Here is a 21,560-nt window from a genome sequence, read left to right as displayed (position 1 = left end):
CGAGAGTTTTGGAGTGATTAAGCACACATTTCTGGATGCAGGCCACAGTCGGAATCCCGAAAGGCAGGCTGCAGTTCATTCAGCGAAACAGCAATTGGGCGTGGGGGGATCTGAAGGTAGGCACATCTTTGTGTTGCCCTGAGTTCCACACAGTGAGGCATTGCAGAGTGCACCCTGGGTTCTCCCGATCCCTCCCCAAATGATAAAGCAGAAAAAGTTGGCTTATAGGGAGACTAAGTGGCTTTGTGTTCCCTTTTGGCCCCTGACTAGACAGAAGGAAACTAATGAGCAGGGAGAGTGAATGCTAAGTGAATACAGGTGGGATACTTCAGGTTTCTCACCACAAGATTATTAGGGGTGGGCTTAGAGAGCGAAGGTGGGGGCAGTGTGCGAAATGGTTTGAGCTTGACCTTGAGTGCCAGGGCAAGACTGCACGAAATAGAGATGGGGACCCTAACCTCAAGAGATGCAAACAACTGTAGATTAGTTTGCTGGCAGAGACAGTGCTCCTTAGAAAAGGTGCTTTTGTTTTCCCATGGCTCATGAATGGCCAAGTAGAAGCAAATATCTGTGCTGGCTGTTTTGCAAACGAATCCGGTGTAGAGGAAGGCGTTAAAATCCTCCTGGAGTTCTTGCTTCTCCAAGTCAATGACAGCAGTGTCACCTCCTATGAAGGATGCTTCCCACCTCTTTGTGTTTGCAGATGCCCCATGCTTTGCACAGCCACCTAGGGACTTGCTGAGGGTGCCAGCAGCAGGGCTGTGGAGTTGGTATGTCAAACCTTTGACTCCGACTCCTCTGTTTTTCTACGGTCCGACTCTGACTCCTTCATAAATGGCAAATGTATATTAATATTAAAACATTAATTTTATTTTGAAGTCGGAGTCAGTACGTTTCTACCGACTCCGACTCCATCCAAAATTGCTTCCGACTCCACGACTCCGACTCCACAGCCCTGGCCAGCAGGACTGGACACTTCAGTGAGAAGATCTGTACAAATGCAGCAGGCTCAAGGTCCTGCCTTGTAGTTTAGACTATGCCAAGACAATGTCGAAGCTGCTAGTATCCATGCGTGGCGTGCTCAATCTGTAAGCCACCCGTTACTATGGTTGTTTTTAGGGTTATCTTTTATTCTTGTAAGCTCTGCTATTTATTATTGCTGTTTAATTGTGGGTCTTGAGTTAATTTTGTACCACCCTGGAATTGAAGGGTGGTATAGAAATCTTTTAAATACAGGAAATACTGCTTGTCAGTTGCAGGAGCTGATGCCGCTTATGCTTCTTCCCTTCAGTGCCCCAAGAGGGTTGGGAGGTGGATCTGGGTAGCTTACTTGGCCAAGGTGCTCCTGTAAATCCTGCGCCCGTGACCCATTGTTCTGATTTCCCCCCCTGAAGTTAAAACAATGTGATGTTTTGTGCGCGTGCAAAGTGCTTCTGGGTTATCTATCCCTAGCGAGAATCCAATGATGTGAATACGCGAACAGTGATAAAATGAATAAATACAGGGTTTGGGTACCTTAGCTGTTGTGGTTCCATGAATGGACACTTTTAAAACTTAAATTTGGGTTTTAGTTCTAAAATTGAAGATAAGTTTATCATTTGGATTTAATGTGAGTTTTGCTCTATAATAACACACTGTACTTCTCTGCCTTCCATTCCAGGGCTTACTCCCTCGTGGATTCCAGTCAAGTATCTACGTTCCTGATTTCTATTCTTCTCATAGTTTACGGCAGCTTCAGGTAGGATTATTGTCTTTCGTATGTAAGATCTCCCCTCCCAAAGTCATGAACTGCTGGCTGTATGCTAATGCCATGTTCTCTAAAGGTGTGCTCACAGAACAAAAGGGACCTGCATTACAAGGGAAGTGAGTGAGCAGCGGGGGGGGGGGGGCATGGTGGGTGAAGCAACCTTCACTTTGATCAAGCAGCATTTAAAGGGAAAGCTGGAGCATTTGCCAATTTGTTCTCATCTGAAAGGCATGAAGAGACTATCCTCCAGTCACGCACAACGGTCTCAACCACCATGAAAGTTTGAATTCGTTGCCTCGTTTATCTGGATGGTGTAAGGGGGATGGAGTGACACGTTCTTTGGGTTTCTCAAGGGGGGCCGATCACAGGAGGAAAGCATCTGGAGCGCCCAGATACGATTGGTTTTGTTTTTACAAAATTTACCCAAAGCGTTTTGAGCTTGCTACTCTTTTCCAAGGCAATTTTCCTTTTTGTATTTCTTCACAGAGACCAGGTTCTTTCCAGTGTGAAACAAAAATACTGTTGAAAAAAGAACAGTAAATTTTTATTTTTATTTTATTTTTTCTCCAGTACCTTTTGGATGTTTTCCTCCTGTTTGTCTGTGAACTGGTGCCGCTCTGTTGTCTGCGGAACTTAGAATTTGCACAAGACATTGTTTGAGACCTCTAAACCGGCACAAAAACGTGTGGTGTTCTGGAGTGCGTTTTAGTACCAATAGTGTTGTGCATTTTCCAGAACATTTTAAACTTAGGAACATTTTCTGCTTCTTTAAATCAGACTCTTAATTTGACTTTCATTTAGCAATTAAAACTTTGTTTAAAATGTGCCATGTTAATTTTACATGCTGTATAAGTATTTCAAAAGTTTTTTCCCCGAACAGCTGAAATACTTGATTAGAACCTTATTCTTACCCTATTCTCTTGACTACAGTTTGTTTTAAGCTGATTTTAGTATTGTATTTTTAAATTGTTGTAAGCTGCTCTGAGACCTCAGGGTGAATGGTGGATAAGAAATCATCATAATCATCATCATCAATAAAGTACACTGAGTTTATTTGAATGCGATATTAAAATGAATTCAAAACTAATTTTTATTATAATATTAAGACACAACAACTCGATGCACTTCCCTTCCATTGATTAGATTAATCATTTACAGTGTGCCTTCTTTTTTAAATGTACTAGTTTTAGCATGGTGAAGAGTTGTGTGCCTAAGGGCACAATCCTCCTGGTAGCCCCCCCTCCCTTGCACATGTGTGGTGCAGCCACCAGTCAACTCTGCTGCCACTGGGGCCCAGGTGGGGCCCAGCCAGTTCAGCTGAGACTGGCATAAGTAGAGCTGGCAGAAGGCTCAAGAAAGGGGTGTTTCCTGTGTGTTTGTTGGGTGGAACTGATGGCAGGGGGACTTATGCCGCATCCTGAGCCTGTTTGGCTCGGTCCTGTGGCCCTCAATCCCTGCAGCCAAAACGCCAGGAAAAGGGGTGGTGGAAGGAAACAGGCATTTCTTTTCCTTCTGCCAAGTCCTCCCTCCCAGCAGCTCCTAAACGGAAGTTGGGTGTGGCAGCCTCTTCTGCCTGCTCAGCTTCCACCAGCTTCTGATGACTTGGAGCTAGTATGCACTCTTCATAGGGATAGTCACTTCAGAAAAGTTAAAAGTTAAATCGGGGTATCCGGGGAGGGTTAATTGTTATAACTGTAATGCCTCCTGCCCAGTTTTAATATTGTTGTTGCTGATGTATTGTTTTTATATTGTATTATTGTATTTTATTAATTGTATTTTAACAATGTTGTAAGTCGCCTAGAGTGGCCATCGGCCAGATAGGCGACAAAGAAATTAAATTTATTATTATTATTATTATTATTACAATTTAGATTTGATTGGTGTTCTTTCTCCAGTTGCCAGTTGACTTGAATTGTGTTTGTTCTTTGGACTAGTTTGCATTTCACTGTAAGACTGGCTCCCCAACTAATACATTGTTGTTGATGCCAGGAAAAAAAAATAATTTTATAGAAGATAAACTGATGATGGTTGTCTGATGGTGCCCTGGAAGGGGACCCCAGCTGTAAGCCACAGTAAGAAACAAATTATGGATGACTGAGAGATAAGAATTGCCATGAACACTCAGGGTGTTGGTTCAGAGTGCTCCACTGATGCCCACCCTGCTGCGCATTCCACCCTGGCCTGTTGGACGCAGCTCCCTTTGGTGGTGGATTAGGCAGTCGGTCTGCTCTGTGGAATCTTGTTCCTGCTTCCACCTTGGACGGTCCACAGGTCTGAAGGATACAAATCCTAAATTGCTTTGCTTTGGGATATGTATTGGAGATGTTTTTATTGCAACAGGCTTTTAATGTTTGACTGAATTCAAGAATTTAGTTTTGTTCTTAGCTGCCAAGTTCTTATGTCTACTGCTTTTTAAGTTTTACTGCAGCTGTTTAATTTTATGTCTTGCTTTCCTTTTCAGTTCGCTTTATGTTGTGCTATTTCATTTTTGTAAGCCATCCTGAATGTTCTGCAGAAAAGTTGGAGTATAATTTTGGGGCAGTCCCTTAGTAAATTGTACATTAAAAATATATACATTAAATAATATAAAACCTACGTATTAGTCTATGATGATGACTAGAAACATGGAGTAGATGTTTTACATGTATTTTTTTGCCTACAGGTCCCTCAACATGGACTTTGAGAACCAAGACAAAGAGAAGGACAGCGGCAGCTCAGCTGGGCCCTTCAATGGCAACAGCACAAATAACAGTAAGGAGCTCTTGGCTGATAGGCTTGTGAGTGGGCCCATCCTGCCCCTCTGGATGTGAGCCACGTAGTACGGCTGTCCTGCCCAAGCCCTGCTGAAATGAATGGGGGCTGTAAAGCAGAGCAGGTGGATCGGGAGGGTGTAATAATTCCTTTGGTTTTTCATAAAGAAGCTTGTCTTGAAATTAAACATTGCAGCGTGTAGGCTAGTGAAAATGGTTTAACTTTAAATAATAATAAAATTTTATTTAGCAGACGCCCATCTGTCCGACTGAACGGACACTCTGGGCGACTTACAATATAAAATACAATATAAAATACAATATAAAATACAATATAAAATACAGTCTACTCATATGCATAATCATCACATTATTAATATCATAACATCTCATCTGAAGACCATCTTACATTAATACAGTGTAAAACCTAACCCACCCCAGAGATCCCATAGGCCTGCCTGAAGAGCACCTATTCCTGTTCTGCTGTTCGTACAACATAGGTGAGGTGCTATAGAGGTCATTCCACCATTGGTGCTGGCAGTCTAGAGTTTGGTTTGAGACTGGTAATTGTAGACTGATGCAAACATAGGGATGAACAAATGTGTCTCCTTTTCCCTTTCTTTGCCTGCTATTCCCTGGTATTTTCTTGCATTTGGGAGAAAAGTGTTTCCTCCCAATTCAAACAGCAGCTTCAGAGGAGACATTTTTGTCAGGACTGCAGCAGGGGAGGAAAGGGTTTAACCCCACAGTGCCTGCTGCAATCCTGGTGATTATCACTTCCCCTCCCCAAAGCAGCTGCTATTTCCATTTAAACACGTGGGCACACGAATGGCAAAGATGGGTTTAAAATCATGCCTAGTTTGCCCTAAGCGAGAGGAGAGGGTGGATCTCAGGAGGGAAGGTACCTGAAGAAGGCGAATGTGTGTGTCATGTGATGCCAAATGATAAATATTTCCTTTTTTTGTCTTAAATCCTCCAGGTATCCAGACTATTGACTCAACACAGGCGCTGTTCCTTCCCATTGGGGCATCTGTCTCTCTTCTGGTCATGTTCTTCTTCTTTGACTCCGTTCAAGTTGTCTTTACAATATGCACAGCAGGTGACGGCCCTTTGCTCACCCCTTCCCCATCTTACTTAAGGACTAGGATGGTTACTGGAAATTTTATGGGATTTATGGATGAGTTGTTTTAAAATATATGAAAGGCCTAATTAGTTTCAAGAGCACTTTGAATAAATTTACAATATAGGGACAAACAACCGTGCTGAAGCAGAGGGACCCCACTTTCAAATCGGGCAGATTTGCAGTTGTCCTTGTTTTTAAAAATATTTTATTTATTAAAAAACAACAAGAGGAAAAAGGAGATGAAAACAATAAACAGAAACAACAACCAAATCCTGGGATCAATGAGGATACAAAGTAACATATTTTTACCAGATATAATAAAAATTTCCAATATTACACAAATTAAGTCAGTAATCATAATAAACTGGTATTGAAAGCACATAAATATAACTTACATATTTTGACACAGTATGAATTGGTTAGCAAAACTTTTTCCTTTTCTTTAAGAAAACCAAATAGATCTGGCCACTGGTGGGAGTTGGTCATGTAAATCATGATTAGTCACATAATCAATAAACAACCACCAAGTGGCTCTATGCATCTGATTTAGCCCTATCTTGTAAAAAATGATATGAGTAATATTATCTAATAAAGCCAAATTCCATATATTTTTATACCACACAGATAAATCCAGACCTTGCATTTTCCATTTTTGCACAATCGTTTGATAGGCTGCCATCAATAATTTGGAAATCAATGGTTTAGATTTCAAATTAGTACTAACATCTTTAAACAAAGATAAACAATTCTGGAGTGCTTATTATATTTTATTTCGTAATATTTTTAAGTTCCCTATGCACTAGAGCCCAAAATGGGACAATTTTGGAACAAGTCCACCAAAGATGGAAATATGTGCCCTTGGTAGAACTACCATGCCAACATAATGGGCTTATATTGGAAGATATATAAGACAAACGGGTTGGTGTTAAATACCATCTATGTAGGATTTTAAGAGTAATGTGTAAGATTAATGCAGTTCTTATTGATGCATTGTTGTGATTGCTTCAGATTAAGAATTTAAGAAAAACCCTTCAGCTGGACCAGGCCAACGGCCTCTTCTCAGGATGCCGGTGGAAGCCCTCACACAGGACCTGAGCGCAACAGCAACACTCTCCCCACCCGTGATTCCCAGCAACTGATATGAGAGGCATCCTGCCTCTGGCAATGAAGGGAGACCGTAGCCATTGTGGCTAGTAGCTATCGATAGCCTTATTCTCCTCCGTGAATTTGTCTGATCCTCTTGTAAAGCCATCCAAGCTGGTGGCCATCACTGCCTCTTGCAGGAGCAAATTCCGTAGATTAACTATGTGCTGTCCTGAATCTTCCAACATTCAACTTAATTGGATTCAGGCGTTTTAGTTTGTTTCTCCTCTCTCTTAAATAGCTGTGTCTTTTTTCACAGCTCTCATAAGGAGAGATAATAAGTTCCCCCAAAATTCATGCTTGTATTTTGATAAGCAGCTTAAGCATTGCGTAAATTATTAGGTCATATTAAGGGGTTGTTTGTTTATTTGATTCATCTTTATCCCGCTCTTTGTCCTGGGGGCTCAGGATCCTTACCCTGTGAGGTAGCTTGGGCTGAGAAGGTGTGATAGTTCCAGGGATGCACCATGGCTGTGGGGATGGGTATTTTCCACCTAGTATTGTGTGTAGCTTTCTGTTGTGACATACTGGGCCATCAGTGAAAATGCCCTTTTTCATTTTTAAATTGCAGGTCTTAAATTACTCCACAGAGTACTGAAATGCCATCTCTGTTACAAACTTCACATTCCAAGAATGTTGCTAATTTCTTATCCATAGCCATCCATTTAGCTTTGTGAACTGCCAGTTAAGATGTTTTTGGGGATGTTGCAGTTGTGAGAAGATGTCATATAAGGAAACTGATTGTAAAAATATTAGCTTTATTCCTCTGTGTGTGTACAGCAAGGAACTACCTGTCCATGTTTATAAAGTCAAACGCAAACTCCTCGGAGCTGCTGTAGTGCTTCATCCATTACTTGCTTTAACATTTTTGTATCGGTTAAAAGTTTTCCCAATTTAGCTTGGCAGCAGATTTTTTAAAAATGTCTTTGGTGAAAGTACTTATAAAACCACAGGTAGCTGGGAGAGGCATTTCACCTCTCACTGGGGGAGAATGTCTTTTAAGGTAGTGCCATTCGGGGCAACCTGTAAACAAAGTATACTTCCTCGGCTCCCTTCAGACCTACGTGTTCTTATGCAGACTACATTGATCTGTTCCCTGCCCTGGGGTGGCTTTTATGATGAAGAATGGACTAAAATATTTTAAATAAAGAGTAACCCAGTTAATTGGTCCCAGGGAACAGTCCCATGCACTTCTGTGTATAAGACCCGTTAAACTTGGAGTAGCTTCTTTCAAAGGAAATACAAATAGAATTGGGCTTGTTGATGAGAGAAGGTTGACTACCAAGAAACTATGGAATTTGCTATTACATGGTGTTGTGATGGCCACCAGCTTGAACAATTTTAAAAGGGGAATAGACACATTCATGCTGGATAAAAACCACCCAGTCATGATGGCTGTGTGCTGTTCCCAGTATCGGAGGTGGGGTGCCTCTGAATAGCAGTTGCTGGGGTACATGTGGTGAGAGCATTGTGGCTCTCAGGTCTAGAGATGTGAAGGCCCAGGGGAACAAAAACAGGGAAATTCGGGGGGGAAACTCAGGTTTTTTCCCTCCTGTTTTTTTTTTTCTTGGAAAAAAACTGGAAATATTGGGGAGGGGAATGAAAAAACCCCAAAATGTTTCAGGAATTTTCCAGGTTTTTTTTCCAGACCTTCATACCTCTACTCAGGTCCTGCTTGCTGGCTTCCCTTGGGCACCTGCTTGGCCCCTGTAACAACAGGATGTTGGACTAGATGGGCCCCCTTTGGCCTGATCCAGCTTCGGGGCTCTTCTGATGATCTTAAAAACATGAGCTTGCTCCGTCATGTGGTTAGATTGTATTTGAGCAAAGTGCAACACTGACGTGTAGGCTTAAATTTGATTAATAAACTGGAGTTGCTGAGTGAAGTATCAGCGCCTACAGTCAAGCTATCGGAGATGCAGTGGGTAGTTACCAGGACAGGAGCCTTCTCAGTTGGTGGCACCCTGACGATAGAATGCTATCCCCATGGAAGTTCACTCAGTACTCTCCTCTTAAAGCAAACACAGCAACTGAGCAGGGATCTGTAGGAGTGGGGTTTTTTGCATTGGCAGGTGGTTGGACTTAGGTGAGTTTGCAGTCCCTTCCAACTCAATAATTCTGTCACTTGGCACCAGGCAAAGATTGTTTTATTTTCCCAGGCTTTTTGTCTGGCCTGTTTAGTCGTTGCTGATTACTTTTACGCTCCTTTGCATTTGTTTTATTTCTGCTCTTGTATTAATGTTTTTGATTTTAGATTTGTTTTTTTACTGTATTTTTAATTCTTTGCACGTCACCCTGCGAATTTGTTGAAGGGTGGAGCATAAATTCCTGAAAAAGTTAAATGAAAAAGAGAGCAGTAGAATTTCCAAGAGGCAATGGGCGCAATCTTCTGGGAAGTGTCAGTAAATAGGTGTCATGCAAGAGCGCAGATTCCTGTTTGTTTCAGTGAGCCTTGCATGGGTAAACATCCTGCAGGTTCGTGCTCAATAGGTGTAGATGTATTCAGACCTGAGCATTGCACAACATTTGCAATGATTAAAATTTACCCATGGAAATTAGTCTCTGCATGTTGCATCTTTGGCCCACTTACAAAAATGTGACGTTTCAGAGGAGCTTCTTAGCCAGACTTAAATGCTTTGGGGCAGCCTTTTGACTTTCGGATCCTGTGTTCCTTTAGGAACATATTAGTTCAATGATGATAATTTACAGATAAATTCCTGGGCTCCAGATGTTCTTCAACAAAATGCAAAAAGCTCCTCAAAGGAGTTAAATTAATCTTTAATTTGCCCTGTCTCTGAATTAGTTGTAGATGTTGCAATGTATTAGATTTCTCTGATCATCTTGGAGTTTTGCAACCTTGATCTGTGTTAACATTCTCTCTCTCTTTCTCTCTCTCTCTCTTCAGTCCTTGCAACAATAGCCTTTGCTTTCCTACTGCTCCCAATGTGCCAGTATTTAACACGACCCTGTTCACCTCAAAACAAGTAAGGAGCTTTTTTGTTCTATGCAGTGCAAAGAAGCTGTTGTTGATTCAACAAGGCTGATCTCTCTGGGGTTGGTGACAAGGCAGCTTTGGCTCTGAGGAGAAGGTCAAGTGCACCATCCTGCCCTTGCTCTCCACACTTTCACTTATAAAGGACAGAAAAGGGCTGGCCCACAGTTTGGTACCCCCCCTTTTTTTTTTAACGTGAGGGACTGTCTGCCGGGAAGTTGTCCTGCACAAGTAACTCTGGAATGAAGGGGAGCTTTCCTTCATTTCAGGGCTTTATGGTTCAGAAGAGCTTTTCTCCTCGGAGTCTGCTCTGTGAGTGAGAGCTGTTTCCTACTCTTCTGCCCTGAGGGATGTGCAGAATGGGTGTTGCTTCTCCAGGCCCTTTGGACAATAAGCTGCCCCCTCCACTTCCTTTGAAGTTGAAGTTCCTTTGTGGGTGGGCGGGAGAAAGGACAGCTACAAATGTACTTGTGACTCCAGGTCACAAGCATTGGCTCCAGAGTACATTGCAGGGAACGTGGTAAAAATAGCCCACCTTGTATGACAATTTTGGGGTAATGCTGTCTTCTGAAATAAATAGTTCCTTTTATGGACAGAAAGCCATATTTGAAAGCTCTCCCCTTCCTCCCCCCCAAAAAAGAAATTGGCGCAAACTGGTAGAACCCTCCTAACGCTTTCGGCAGAAAGCTCAAGGACAGAGCGACTGAAATAAGCCTTTCATCTAATTTTAGGACCTTGGCAGATCAGTAAGCCTTGAGGAAGGCCTTGAGTCCTTGCTGCCTTCAGTACCTTTCCTGTGACAAAGGCCTTGTCACTTTGGCTTTTCTTGTGCTCTGGAGCCCGGTCAAATCAGAGCTGCAAGATGTCCCCCCCCCTTCTCTCCAAGTAGCAAAGAGCCTTCATTGTTTCTTGGGTTTTTTCCCCCCAGGATTTCTTTTGGCTGCTGTGGACGTTTCACGGCTGCTGAGTTGCTCTCCTTTTCTCTCTCCGTTATGCTTGTCCTCATCTGGGTCTTAACTGGCCACTGGCTCCTCATGGACGGTAAGTGCTGAATATATGAATCCAGTTACTCATTTCTAACAGTGAAGGAGGGAAATGGTTAGTAGAAACTTTTGTTCAGTTCTTCACTCAGAATGGATGCTGTGTTTGCCGTGGTAGCGTGTGTTGTATAAAGCAGGAATTCCCAAACTGTGTGGCAAGAGAAATTAGTTCATTGAAAGTTCCCCATCCAGAGAGGAGAGTGTCCATTGTGTGACTGCTTGATTCACTGCTTTTCTTCTGACTGTAATTCTGCCCCATCTTAGCACTGGCTTTGATGGGATCATTCAATGGCTCCTGAGGTAGACAGGCAGCAGGATGGCCTTCCCCAGAGGAGGATGCCTGTTGTGTCTTTGCAGCAGTCACTGTTCATGGTTTGGAAGGAGGCAGTGGGGAGGTAGGCAGAAACACAGGAGGGCTTCTGGTATGACATTTTCATGCCTCTCATGACTTTGGGCCAGTCACTGCCTCTCAGCCTCAGAGGAAGGCAATGGTAAACCCCCTCTGAATACTGCTTACCTTGAAAACCCTATTGGTAGGGTCGTCATAAGTCGGAATCGACTTGAAGGAAGTCCATTTCCATTTTTCACATACTAAAAGTAAACATTTTAGTGGGAATGAAGTCTTTCCATTTTTAATTCAGGGGGAAAAATGTGTACAAGCTATCAGAAGTTTGGGAAACGGTAGCAAAAGGCACATAACTTAAGTTAGCTAAATGTTGGTGCTCTTTTCTATTCAAAACGGTGTGTGGGTTTAGGGTTAGTTACTCTAACTTCTGACATAGACCAGCCTCCTTAGAAAAAGTGCTTCTAAGAACATTTGCAGGTGCTGTTGGGAGGTAGAACTCTCAGGAGTGGCAGCTTCCTCCGTGGGGCGCTCCTATGCAGATGTGCTGTCTCCCTACTTGTGATTCCAGCAACTGGTATTCCAAGGCTGCCTCCAACAGTGGAAGTAGAACATAAATAAACCCCATTTAGTGAATCGCTGCAGCTCTTCCAGAAACATGCCAAGGACATCCTCACGTTTCCATTTGTGTGTCACAGAGATGAGTCTCGGTGTCAACAAAAAGCATGCCTTTTGCGAGGGTTAGTGGCAGCTGGCATTTGCGGAAAGGGCCTTTCTAGTGGTGGCACCCCAATTCTGGAACTCCCACTGCAAGGGCTACTTATTTGGCACCCAACTTGAGAAGCTTTTGGCACCAGGCTAAGACCTTTCTGTTGCTCAGGTGTTTTAACGTATTTTAGCTGCAGATGAGCTCAGGTTCCATTGGTAGGGCTGGGGAGCTGTCTGAAATCCTGGAGAGCAGTGGCCAGTCGGTGTGGACAGAAGTGAACCGATCTAACTTTTGGTAAAATGCTGTTTCCTTTGACACTAGCACTATTCTGCTGGCTGCTTACAATAGCACAGAAGTAAGGGTTACTAATACTAATGTGTGCAGCAGTTTTCCTGTGAGTGTATCCACAGCAGCAGCAGAGATGCTGACAAATACAATTCTTACATTAGGAAAATACATGTTGTTGTTTTTCTGACACAGCAATTCATCAGGATATTCAACCCGAGCAACACAACTTGGTTCTAAATCAGATAGGAAGTATGCACCCCTGGGATGTGGCTTGCCTCCATCCCCTTCCTCTTGGAAGTGACAAGCAGAGAAGTTTTCGTTCTGCCTTCCTGCTTGCTTTCAGCACAGGAGTGTTCCATTTGAAAAAGAATGCCCCCTTATTACTTTGCAAATACTCCTTTGTGGGGCAGAATTCCTCCACCCAAGTATGCTGAACTAGTTTAGCCTTTCTGTGAGACTAGAAAGATTCACACACAAGATGGCATGAGTCACAGCTTAAATAAAATAACAAGATTAGTAAAGTAAGTCATGTTTGAGCTGCTGCTGCTGCTGCCAGTATGTGTTGGAGACTCAAACCACCTGACCCAGAGGAAAGGCTACAGCCTCAGCCACTCATCGCGCAAGCCTAGGTTGCTTTTTCCAAGTGGCAGAACGGCAACAGAGAAGAAAATTCTGGGCTTTCAAAAACGTTAGTTCAAGTCTATGCTAGAGTTACAGCCCAAGCCTACTTGTTTTGAGAGGAAATTCCCAGTTTTACAAATAGCTTAGATGGCAGAGTGAACTGTTCTTACTCATTATTGTTCTGAAGATTAATAAAGTCCAACCTGTTTCCCTTGAGGCAGTCAGTAGTGGTGTTGTTGTGACCTTTCCTTTAACAGCATAATGGTATGTATGTCTACTCTAAAGAAAGTCTTAACTGTTTTCAGTGGAGGTTACTCCCAGGTAAGTGTGTATAGAATTGCAGCCAGAATCTTTTAATTAAGAACCTAGTGTATCGGGATCCCAAGACAGGCTGCCTCAACACTTAGTTATTTTAACCCCCTTCTCGCGGTTTGACATTCTGCATCACCACTCTTAACATTGCCATTTCATCATTTATTTATTGTATTTATATACCGCCCCATAGCCGAAGCTCTCCGGGTGGTTTTCCTATTTTTTTCATCTGAATCAGGAGAAGGGAAGTAAACTTGGTTCACTCCCAGCTCCCAAAACAAAGGTAAGACTCATCAGAAATAATTCTCCATGTTTTGGGAGCTGGGAGCGAACCAATTTATAAAGAGTTGGAAGGCTTTTTCTCATCGTTGTCTGCCATCTTGAACTTCCCCAGTGTGTCTAGCATCAAAATTACCAAAATACTGTTGCTAATATGCAGCATTTCAATAAAAGTCTGTGTAATGAATATTGTGTCTTGTGCATTCTGGGGATCTTCAGACTTGATGAATGCTTTAATGTCTCCCCTTTTTGCTTTTAATCATTCTTCATCTTTTACATGTTTATAATGTTTTAAACTGTTTTTTCAATTAAAAATGCAGACTTTTATCTGTTCTTTCATCCTGACAGTGTTGGCTTTCGGATATTGAAGAATAAAGATTTTAGGCTTTATGGTTCAAAGAAACCATTCCCTGCCTCTCCCCCATTTTGGTCACTGCCCAAAGCAATCTAGAATTCTTGAGAGGCTGATCTAGAGAAACTATGAATGTAAATTAATTGCACGCACATACAGATTTGCTCAACATATTCCGAATACAAAATTGCAGAAATGTGAGTTTTATGTTGACAAGTATGCACAGCCCTAGACAGATCTTGGTAGCGAATGTGTCTGTAGTAGACACTAGCCACTTTCCTCAGTTTCGAACCCAGTATCTTCACTGCCACTTTGATTCCAAGACGTTTCACCACGTTGGTGTGCCTGGTTACAGCAGTTGTCTGTCTGCAGCCGTAGGCATCACCAAGCCTGCAGTCGCTGGGAGTCTTGCATAGTGATCTAACTTGTTGCATTTCTGTTTTGTAGCTCTGGCCATGGGCCTGTGTGTGGCAATGATAGCCTTTGTCCGTTTGCCGAGCTTGAAGGTTTCCTGCCTGCTGCTCTCGGGACTGTTAATTTATGATGTCTTCTGGGTGAGTTTCTAGTTTCTGATGTATTCCTATCACCAGATGCAAAGAGTTCTTCTGACCTTGGAGGCAGGCTGGCAGTATTCATCACCTCCAGCATCTTGTAATACTGTCATTGGGCGCCATAATGCAGCAATAGGCACACCCGTTTCTTCCTGCAGCTGTCAGTCATGACTTTCTGAAAGTGTCTTTCCTTCACTTGCACCATTTTTCCTTCTGTATCATTCCCTGTGACCCTCCAGATTCCCTGCCGCTTGCATGGGAAATGGGCTATGAAGAGGCCTCACTGTTTGCTGGGTGTGTGTGTGATTACATACCTTGGCGCACCATCTTGGTCTGACCCTGCAGCATCTCGGCAGCCAGAGAGATTTGTTTAGAGTGTTTATACGCCACTTTACAATAAAAAAGTGGTTTGCATAGTAGAATAGGGCAGCAGTTGTCTTACAAATAAAAGTGTAATTCTACAGCTTCCACTGTTTTGTTTGTACTCTTCTTTGAGTCTTGAAGGCCACTTTGGGCAGGCGGTCTCAGCACCTCTTAGTCTTCTGAACTCTCAGCTTCTGGGGGAATGGTGGTGTAAAAAAAGTCTCACCCAGCCCTCTTACTGCTCTGCTGCTGCTGCTGCTTTCTCAGGCTTGCAGTGGCCACGGGGAATACCCCCACCCCCAGTGTGTTACTGACCACCAGGTTCAAGGGACTCAGGAGGTTGGTGTCCAAAGAGGGCAGGGGTTGCTCCTCATCTGGGCAGGGGGTATCAGCAGCTCCCTGGTGGGCAAGCAAACACTAGTGTCGTTGTGGGCAGGGCCACTGCCGCCCTCTTGCTGCATGATCCTGTTTGCCGGAGCTGGCCTCCATCTCTGTTAGGAGGGTAGGGGGCTTCTTCTGCCAGACTCAGTCTGCCTCTTCCCAGTTCCTGAAGCGACTTTCAGCTCCTGTCTTGGTCCCATCTGCAGCTCTGGGTTTACTTTGCTGCATCCTTGCCCCCTTATGTGGTGATTCTTGGGAGGTGCCTGGTGACCTACAGCAATATCTCTTGCAGGTGCAGATGGAGCCACCTGTTCATTGTGGGCGGGCTATATCTCCTTTTGGGAATGTGATGCTCTCGTGTATGTCTGCCCCTGCTTGGGACTAATGAAAGGACTTGGGCGCCATGCCAGCGGGAACTGGCAGTTAGGTTCTGCAAGTCCTGTGTTGGGTCATTACTTGCTTTGCTGACATCATGACTTCCGCATTCTCTACCAAATACTTGTCATGGAGCTCCCAGTGGATGATGAGAGAGGGTAACAGCTTTTGAGGTGCTCAGCGCTTTCTCCCACCTCTAGGTCTTCTTTTCTGCCTACATCTTCAACAGTAATGTTATGGTGAAAGTGGCCACACAACCGGCCGATAATCCCCTTGATGTTTTATCGCGGAAGCTTCACCTTGGACCAAACGTAGGTCGAGATGTCCCCCGCTTGTCACTGCCTGGCAAACTTGTCTTTCCAAGGTAGGAGGGACCTTCTCCCCCCCCCCCTTACTGAGGCTTCTTGAAGACATTTCCATCTTGGGATATGTTTCTGCAATAGCAATGCCATTTTAAAAAGAGCCCCCCAAGAAGCACTGGGAATTGGGAAAGTGCTCTTCTTGCTTCTACCTCAGCAATTAACTCGGCTCCCTCAAAGGGCCCCTGTGCTGATGAGAGAGGGAGGGTCTGCTGGGGTGGATGTCGACTCTGGAATACACCCAGCTCCTTGTTTTCCAGTTCCACAGGCAGCCACTTCTCCATGCTGGGAATTGGAGATATTGTGATGCCAGGCCTCCTGCTCTGCTTTGTCCTGCGTTACGACAACTACAAGAAGCAAGCCAACAGTGATTCCTGTGGTACTCCAGGGCCAGGAAACATCTCTGGCCGCATGCAAAAAGTCTCCTATTTCCACTGCACTCTCATTGGATACTTCGTAGGTAAGGGGAGGGCAGATGTGCACAATAGTGGATGGGGTGTGGGTGAAAGTAATGAGAAACAGACACAAAAACAGACACACATATTGCGTGCTTGCTTTTAACTGCAATGCAGTCGGAAAACATCTTCTAATTCCACCTGTAGCTTTAACACCTGCTGCTTCCCCAGATTGTGTGCATGTACCCTAAGGTGGAATGAAGAGCACAGCGAAACTCCAGACACTTCTTAATGGTGTCTTAACTTCACTTCACTTAACTTCCTCTTAACTTCCTCCGTGGCGCAGAGTGGTAAGCGGCAGTAATGCAGCCGAAGCTCTGCTCACGGCCGGAGTTCGATTCCAACGAAAGGAGGAAGTCGAATCTCCGGTAAAAGGGGTTGAGGTCCACTCAGCTTTCCATCCATCCGTGGTCGGTAAAATGAGTACCCGGCATATGCTGGGGGGTAAAGAAAGGCCGGGGACGGAACTGGCAATCCCACCCCATATATACGGTCTGCCTAGTAAACGTCGCAAGATGTCACCCTAAGAGTCGAAAACGTCTCGCACTGCAAGTGTGGGGACACCTTTACCTTTTACCTTCACTTATTTTTTTCTCTAAAGATTAGAGCAGGCTTGCAGGGTGCTCACTTAGCCATGCTGCCATGATCTTGGTTTTATTTGCCAGAAGCTGAGTAGACAGGGTTAGTCTTTATAGAAGCCTGAATGGAAGAGCAATAGGAAAGAGAGCTTAAAAAATAGTGGATAGCTCAAGTTGCTAGGATTGAGGAAGAAGACAGAGGTTATGTTTTGGGATATGTTAATGCTGACATTCCAAAGAGTGAAGGAATTTAATCACGTTGCATCAGGCTTGATACTGGAAAAACAGAGGACAGTAGCCCTGGCTAGTGAAGACTTGGGGCACAGTTTACTCTGGTGAAATCGACAGACTTAAAAATAATGGAAAAGTCTTTTGTGAACACTTGAGCCCACTCTGTGGATTTCCAGAACAGGAATTAAAGCACACTTCCTTTTTGTAGAGAAGCTGCCTTCGTTATGTGAAAGATTCTGATGTTTTCTTTAAAACTTTTCAAACAAAGGGTTTCTTAAAATCTAGACTCTATAACCGAAGGCTGCATGCAAAGCACCAAGAATAGTTATGCAAGTTTTATTATGTTCACTGATTGCAAAGTATGTTTACAAAATGTGTATGTTTGTGAGTTTTGCAGAGGGGAAATTGTATTAAACAAGAGTTTGGGAATAAATCACCCAAACTGTTATTGAGGTAGTTGAGGAGATAAGCAACAGGGAATTCCTTCAATCGAATATAAAAACAAGAAATAACTGATCCCTTCTGGGAATTTTATCAAGATCTTTACACTACACAAAATCCTTCAGCAGAGCAAATAAATAATCTATTATCCACAATATCAGTGCCTAAATTCTGTTAACAGCTTTTTGATAAGCCTTTGCTTTACTTTACTTTTGGCCCTCCAGATGCTGTTGAACTCCTCTTAGCTCTCATCTGCCTTGACTATTGGCTGTGGGAGCTAATGGGAGTTGTATTCAGGAACATCTGGAGTGCCCCCATCCCTGCTTTGGAAAGTGAAAATGCAGTTAACAGAATTTTAGTGGAAAATGTCATTCACTGGATTTGGGTAATTTGTATTGTGGAATGCCTCCCCCCCAATACTGTGTTTCTCCCAAGGGCTGCGGCTTGCAAACAAGCAAAGACATTCTCCAAGAGAGGGGAACCACCTGGGGGCACTGACACGGTGTTGTCTTTTCTTCTCCTGCAGGTCTCTTAACTGCAACGGTTGCGTCTCGCATCCATCGGGCAGCTCAGCCCGCCCTGCTCTACTTGGTACCATTCACCTTATTGCCACTCCTCACTATGGCCTACTTAAAGGTGAGGCAGATGAGAGTGAAGCCTGTAGGGAGGTCTTGGCACACACAGTTGGGACCCAGGGATGCCTTGGGGCAACAGTGGCAACAGCAGCCGTGGGCACAGTAGTAATGCCTTGTGTGTGCCCCAGCAGCTGTTGTGCGTTTGCAGGGCACACCCCTTTTGGACTCTTATGCACAGCCAAAATTATGTGTGAGATAAGTAGATCCCACCCAAGGCAGCTTACAACAGCATTGAAGGTATATAATCATCATCATCTAAAAGCCACCATAAAACCCATTTAACAGGCATTAAAGTTCACAGTTCAAAGGGCTGGGAGAATAAAAGGCCCTTGCCTGGCACTGAGAGGACCTCAGGATGGGTGCCAGGAGAGGATTCCACAAGTTGGATGATCACTGCTGCCTTTTGTTGCCTTCTGTACCTCTGACGGGGGCTTCCCGAGAATGGCAGGTGCACCAGCCTGAGCTGCCGGAAGGCGCTGACCCCATGGAGGCCTCCAGCCACAGAACTCTCTCTGGCAGCACCCTCCAGAGTGAGCCTGGCCCTTCTGGCAGAGGGGAGCCGCTTCTAGAGCGCCACCTTCCTGGGCAGGTGAGCGGCCTGACAGCAGTGCCTCTATCTTGTTTACTGATGCTCACCTAGTCCATTACGGAGGCCAGGCACTGATTCAGCTGTTCCACTGACTCCCCTGAATGAGATAAAAAAGAGAAATGGGTGTCGTCCAAATATTGAGGACCCCTCACTCCAGATTTTCAGAGTTCTCACTCAGCAATTTCATGTGGCTGTTAAAGGGCACAGTGGGATTCCATAGCATAAATCAGGTAGCCAGTGTGGTGCCCTCCAGATGTCGTTGGACTCCAGTTCCCATTGTCCCTGATGATTGACCATGCTGGCTGGGTAGATGGGAGTGATACCCTAAAATGTCTGGAGGGCACCGTGGTTGATGCTCCTGCCATAACTCCTCCAGAGCCAAGCAGTGGTCCTTCACTCTCGCTTCCTGCCATCAAAGTAGGAATGGAGCCATCCTGATTCAGTGCCCCCAGTCCTTCAACCCAGACAGCCTATTCAGAAGGGTACTGTGGTTAACGGTGTTTAAAGCTGTTGAGAGATCCAGGAAAGTGAGCAGGTGGCACTCCTGTCCTCCGCCCAGCGTAGGGCAGACATGGGGCCCTCCTGCAGCACTGTTGGCCATGCTGGCTGGCGTCGATGGGAGATGTAGTTCAGAAATAACTGGGCGTTAGGGCAGCCGAGACAGTTTCTGTACCAAACCCAGGCTACTAGCCATGGTGGCCGTGCTTTTCCTCCACAGTTGGGGGTAGTATGTTTTGGAATACCATTTGCTGGAAACTGCAAGAGGGGAGAGTGCTCTTGCACTCAGGTCCTGCTTGTGGGCTTCCCATAATGGGCATCTGGTTGGCCACTGTGAGAACAGGTTGCTGGACTAGATGGGCCCCCGGCCTGACCCAGCAGACTCTTCTTGGGTTCTTCCTGAAAGGGACCTGGATGCTCAGTTTCATCCAAGAGCACCTGGCATTGCATGGCAGCTGTTTCTGGAGCACCTTTCCCATGAAGGGAACATTGGCAACCTGTTGCCATAATCTAGCTCCAAGGAAGGCTTTTCCTGGAGGAGCCCCTTCAAACTCTGCGCGCGCACGCTGACTCTGCTGTGCCTTTCCTTAGGGTGACTTGCGTCGCATGTGGTCTGAGCCATTCCACTCCAAGTCCAGCAGCTCACGGTTCCTAGAGGTATGATGGAATGGATGGGAAGTGACCGGAACTCTTCTGCCTGGTCCTTTTCTTGCCTCACAACTTGGTTGTCCGTCCCTGTGGCTGGGCTGGTACTCGGGAGAATTACCAGACTGTGGAACTTGTACAAATGGACTTGCTTCATGGAAAGGAGAAGAGAGCAAAGGGGTGGGGGGGGCTTCCTCCCTCCCTGCTTGGAAGTGGGGACAGTTGGCGGCAGCAGCGGCACCCACCCCCCTCCCCTCCCTCCCTCCCCTCCGCTCCTCCTTTTTACGGATTTGTGCCAGGCCATCAGGTGTTTCTCGGGAGGAGGAAGAGGAGACAGACTGACTGACTTTCTGCTGAAAACGACGCAGAGTCGTTGAGGAGCTTAAGAACACTAAGAGAAAAGAAATGGTCACTGCTTTGGGAGTTTCTTAGGGAACCCCACCAGTACTTTGGGACCAGTGTTTCTGTTGGACTCCGCTTTCAGAGAGAACTGAGACAGAAGTTCTTTTGTCACTATAATCTTCCCCCACCCCTTTTCAAATTTATTAATTCTGTTCTGTGGTGTGAGGTGACTTATTAAATCCACAGACATTGAGCGACTTCATGCTGTACACAATATAAAGACTTCGTTGTAACGAGTTACGTTTCCACCCCGATGTCACGTTGCAGTGGAGAAGGGCACGACTTGTATACGTAGACATGCTTGCCTACACATGTGCACCCACCCATAAATAAACAAACAGATGCGATGGGGAAACCTGCTAGGCTCATGCTGGGTAGCTGACGGGGCTTGCTGTGATTTTTAGCATGTAGAGCAGTTTAACTCTTGGGCTTTCTTGTCTGTGGATCTGCAGATATGCTGCTGCCTCTTCCCCCTCCCTCCATGAGTGAAGCTTCAGTTAAAAACAACAAACACAGTGTAGTATTTTGTACTGAGTGTGCTCCTGGATTTTAGGGGATTCTTTGAATTTGCTTTTTTCAGTCAATGTAGCAAACGTGGGGAGGGACACAGCAGAAGCCCTTTACCTCCCCCGCCCCCCACGCCAGCGCCTGCTTTTTTGTTTGTGGGTTTTTTAAACAACTTAATCCATTTACAGGTTTTTAGTAGAGCTCTTTCTTGACCTCCTGCATGTATTATAGCAGCTGTTGTCTCTGTGCGTTCTGATCATAGTAATGTATGACTTGTAAATACATTTTTTCTATTTTCTATTTTTTCTATTTTTTTTTGCATTGTTTAATTAGTGTGCTGTATTTTTTCCCCATTCCCCGATGTTTTAAAAAAAGGGAGAGTGAGAGAAAAAGAGAGAATCCTGTCCTCTGCTGTTGTGATCGGTCAAAGTTTGTGATGACTGCTTTGTACCTGGGAGTCTCTTAAAACGTGGACTTTTCTAAACCAGTTGTCATGGCTATGTTATTTTAACTGCGAAAGATCAACTATTTCAAAGGTTCCTAGGATGATCTTCTCTTTTTTTCTGTCAAAGTGAAAGTTTCTTTTCTGCAGACTGGTTTAAAGTCTTGCCCTGAGTAGGAAAATGGATGCCTTGAGCTGAGCCCTGACTTTGGGGATTCCTGACATGGTGTCAGCGCTACCAGTTGGGAATCATCTTATGGAATATTTCCCCCCTTTCCTCTTGTCTTGCTGCTTCCTCAGTTCCTTTTAGGGAGATCTGCGTTCCTGCTTGAGGGCTTTCCAGGAGCATCTGCTTGACCACTGTGGAAACAAGATACTGGGTGCATCTTCGGCAAGGCTGGTCTTACAG

The 21,560-nt window shown here is 44.7% G+C and overlaps 1 protein-coding gene across 1 annotated transcript in view; it reads left to right on the top strand.

The window, feature by feature from the left end:
- SPPL3 (signal peptide peptidase like 3) overlaps positions 1-21,193 on the top strand; it is a 44,738-nt gene extending 23,545 nt beyond the window's left edge. Inside the window, exons 2-11 of the mRNA XM_061603152.1 lie at positions 1,661-1,738; positions 4,410-4,498; positions 5,477-5,596; positions 9,669-9,747; positions 10,684-10,796; positions 14,147-14,253; positions 15,570-15,733; positions 15,989-16,188; positions 17,960-18,069; positions 19,747-21,193. Coding sequence (XP_061459136.1) covers positions 1,661-1,738; positions 4,410-4,498; positions 5,477-5,596; positions 9,669-9,747; positions 10,684-10,796; positions 14,147-14,253; positions 15,570-15,733; positions 15,989-16,188; positions 17,960-18,069; positions 19,747-19,818 — 1,132 coding nt within the window. The 3' untranslated portion in view covers positions 19,819-21,193. The remainder of the gene's footprint in view (positions 1-1,660; positions 1,739-4,409; positions 4,499-5,476; positions 5,597-9,668; positions 9,748-10,683; positions 10,797-14,146; positions 14,254-15,569; positions 15,734-15,988; positions 16,189-17,959; positions 18,070-19,746) is intronic.
- Positions 21,194-21,560: the final 367 nt, after the last annotated feature.

The sequence above is a fragment of the Rhineura floridana genome, chromosome 19 (genome assembly GCF_030035675.1).
Source record: "Rhineura floridana isolate rRhiFlo1 chromosome 19, rRhiFlo1.hap2, whole genome shotgun sequence".
Taxonomy (NCBI): Eukaryota; Metazoa; Chordata; class Lepidosauria; order Squamata; family Rhineuridae; genus Rhineura; species Rhineura floridana.
The sequence above is the reverse complement of the archived record's forward strand: the minus strand, read 5'-3'. Positions and strand labels throughout refer to the sequence as shown.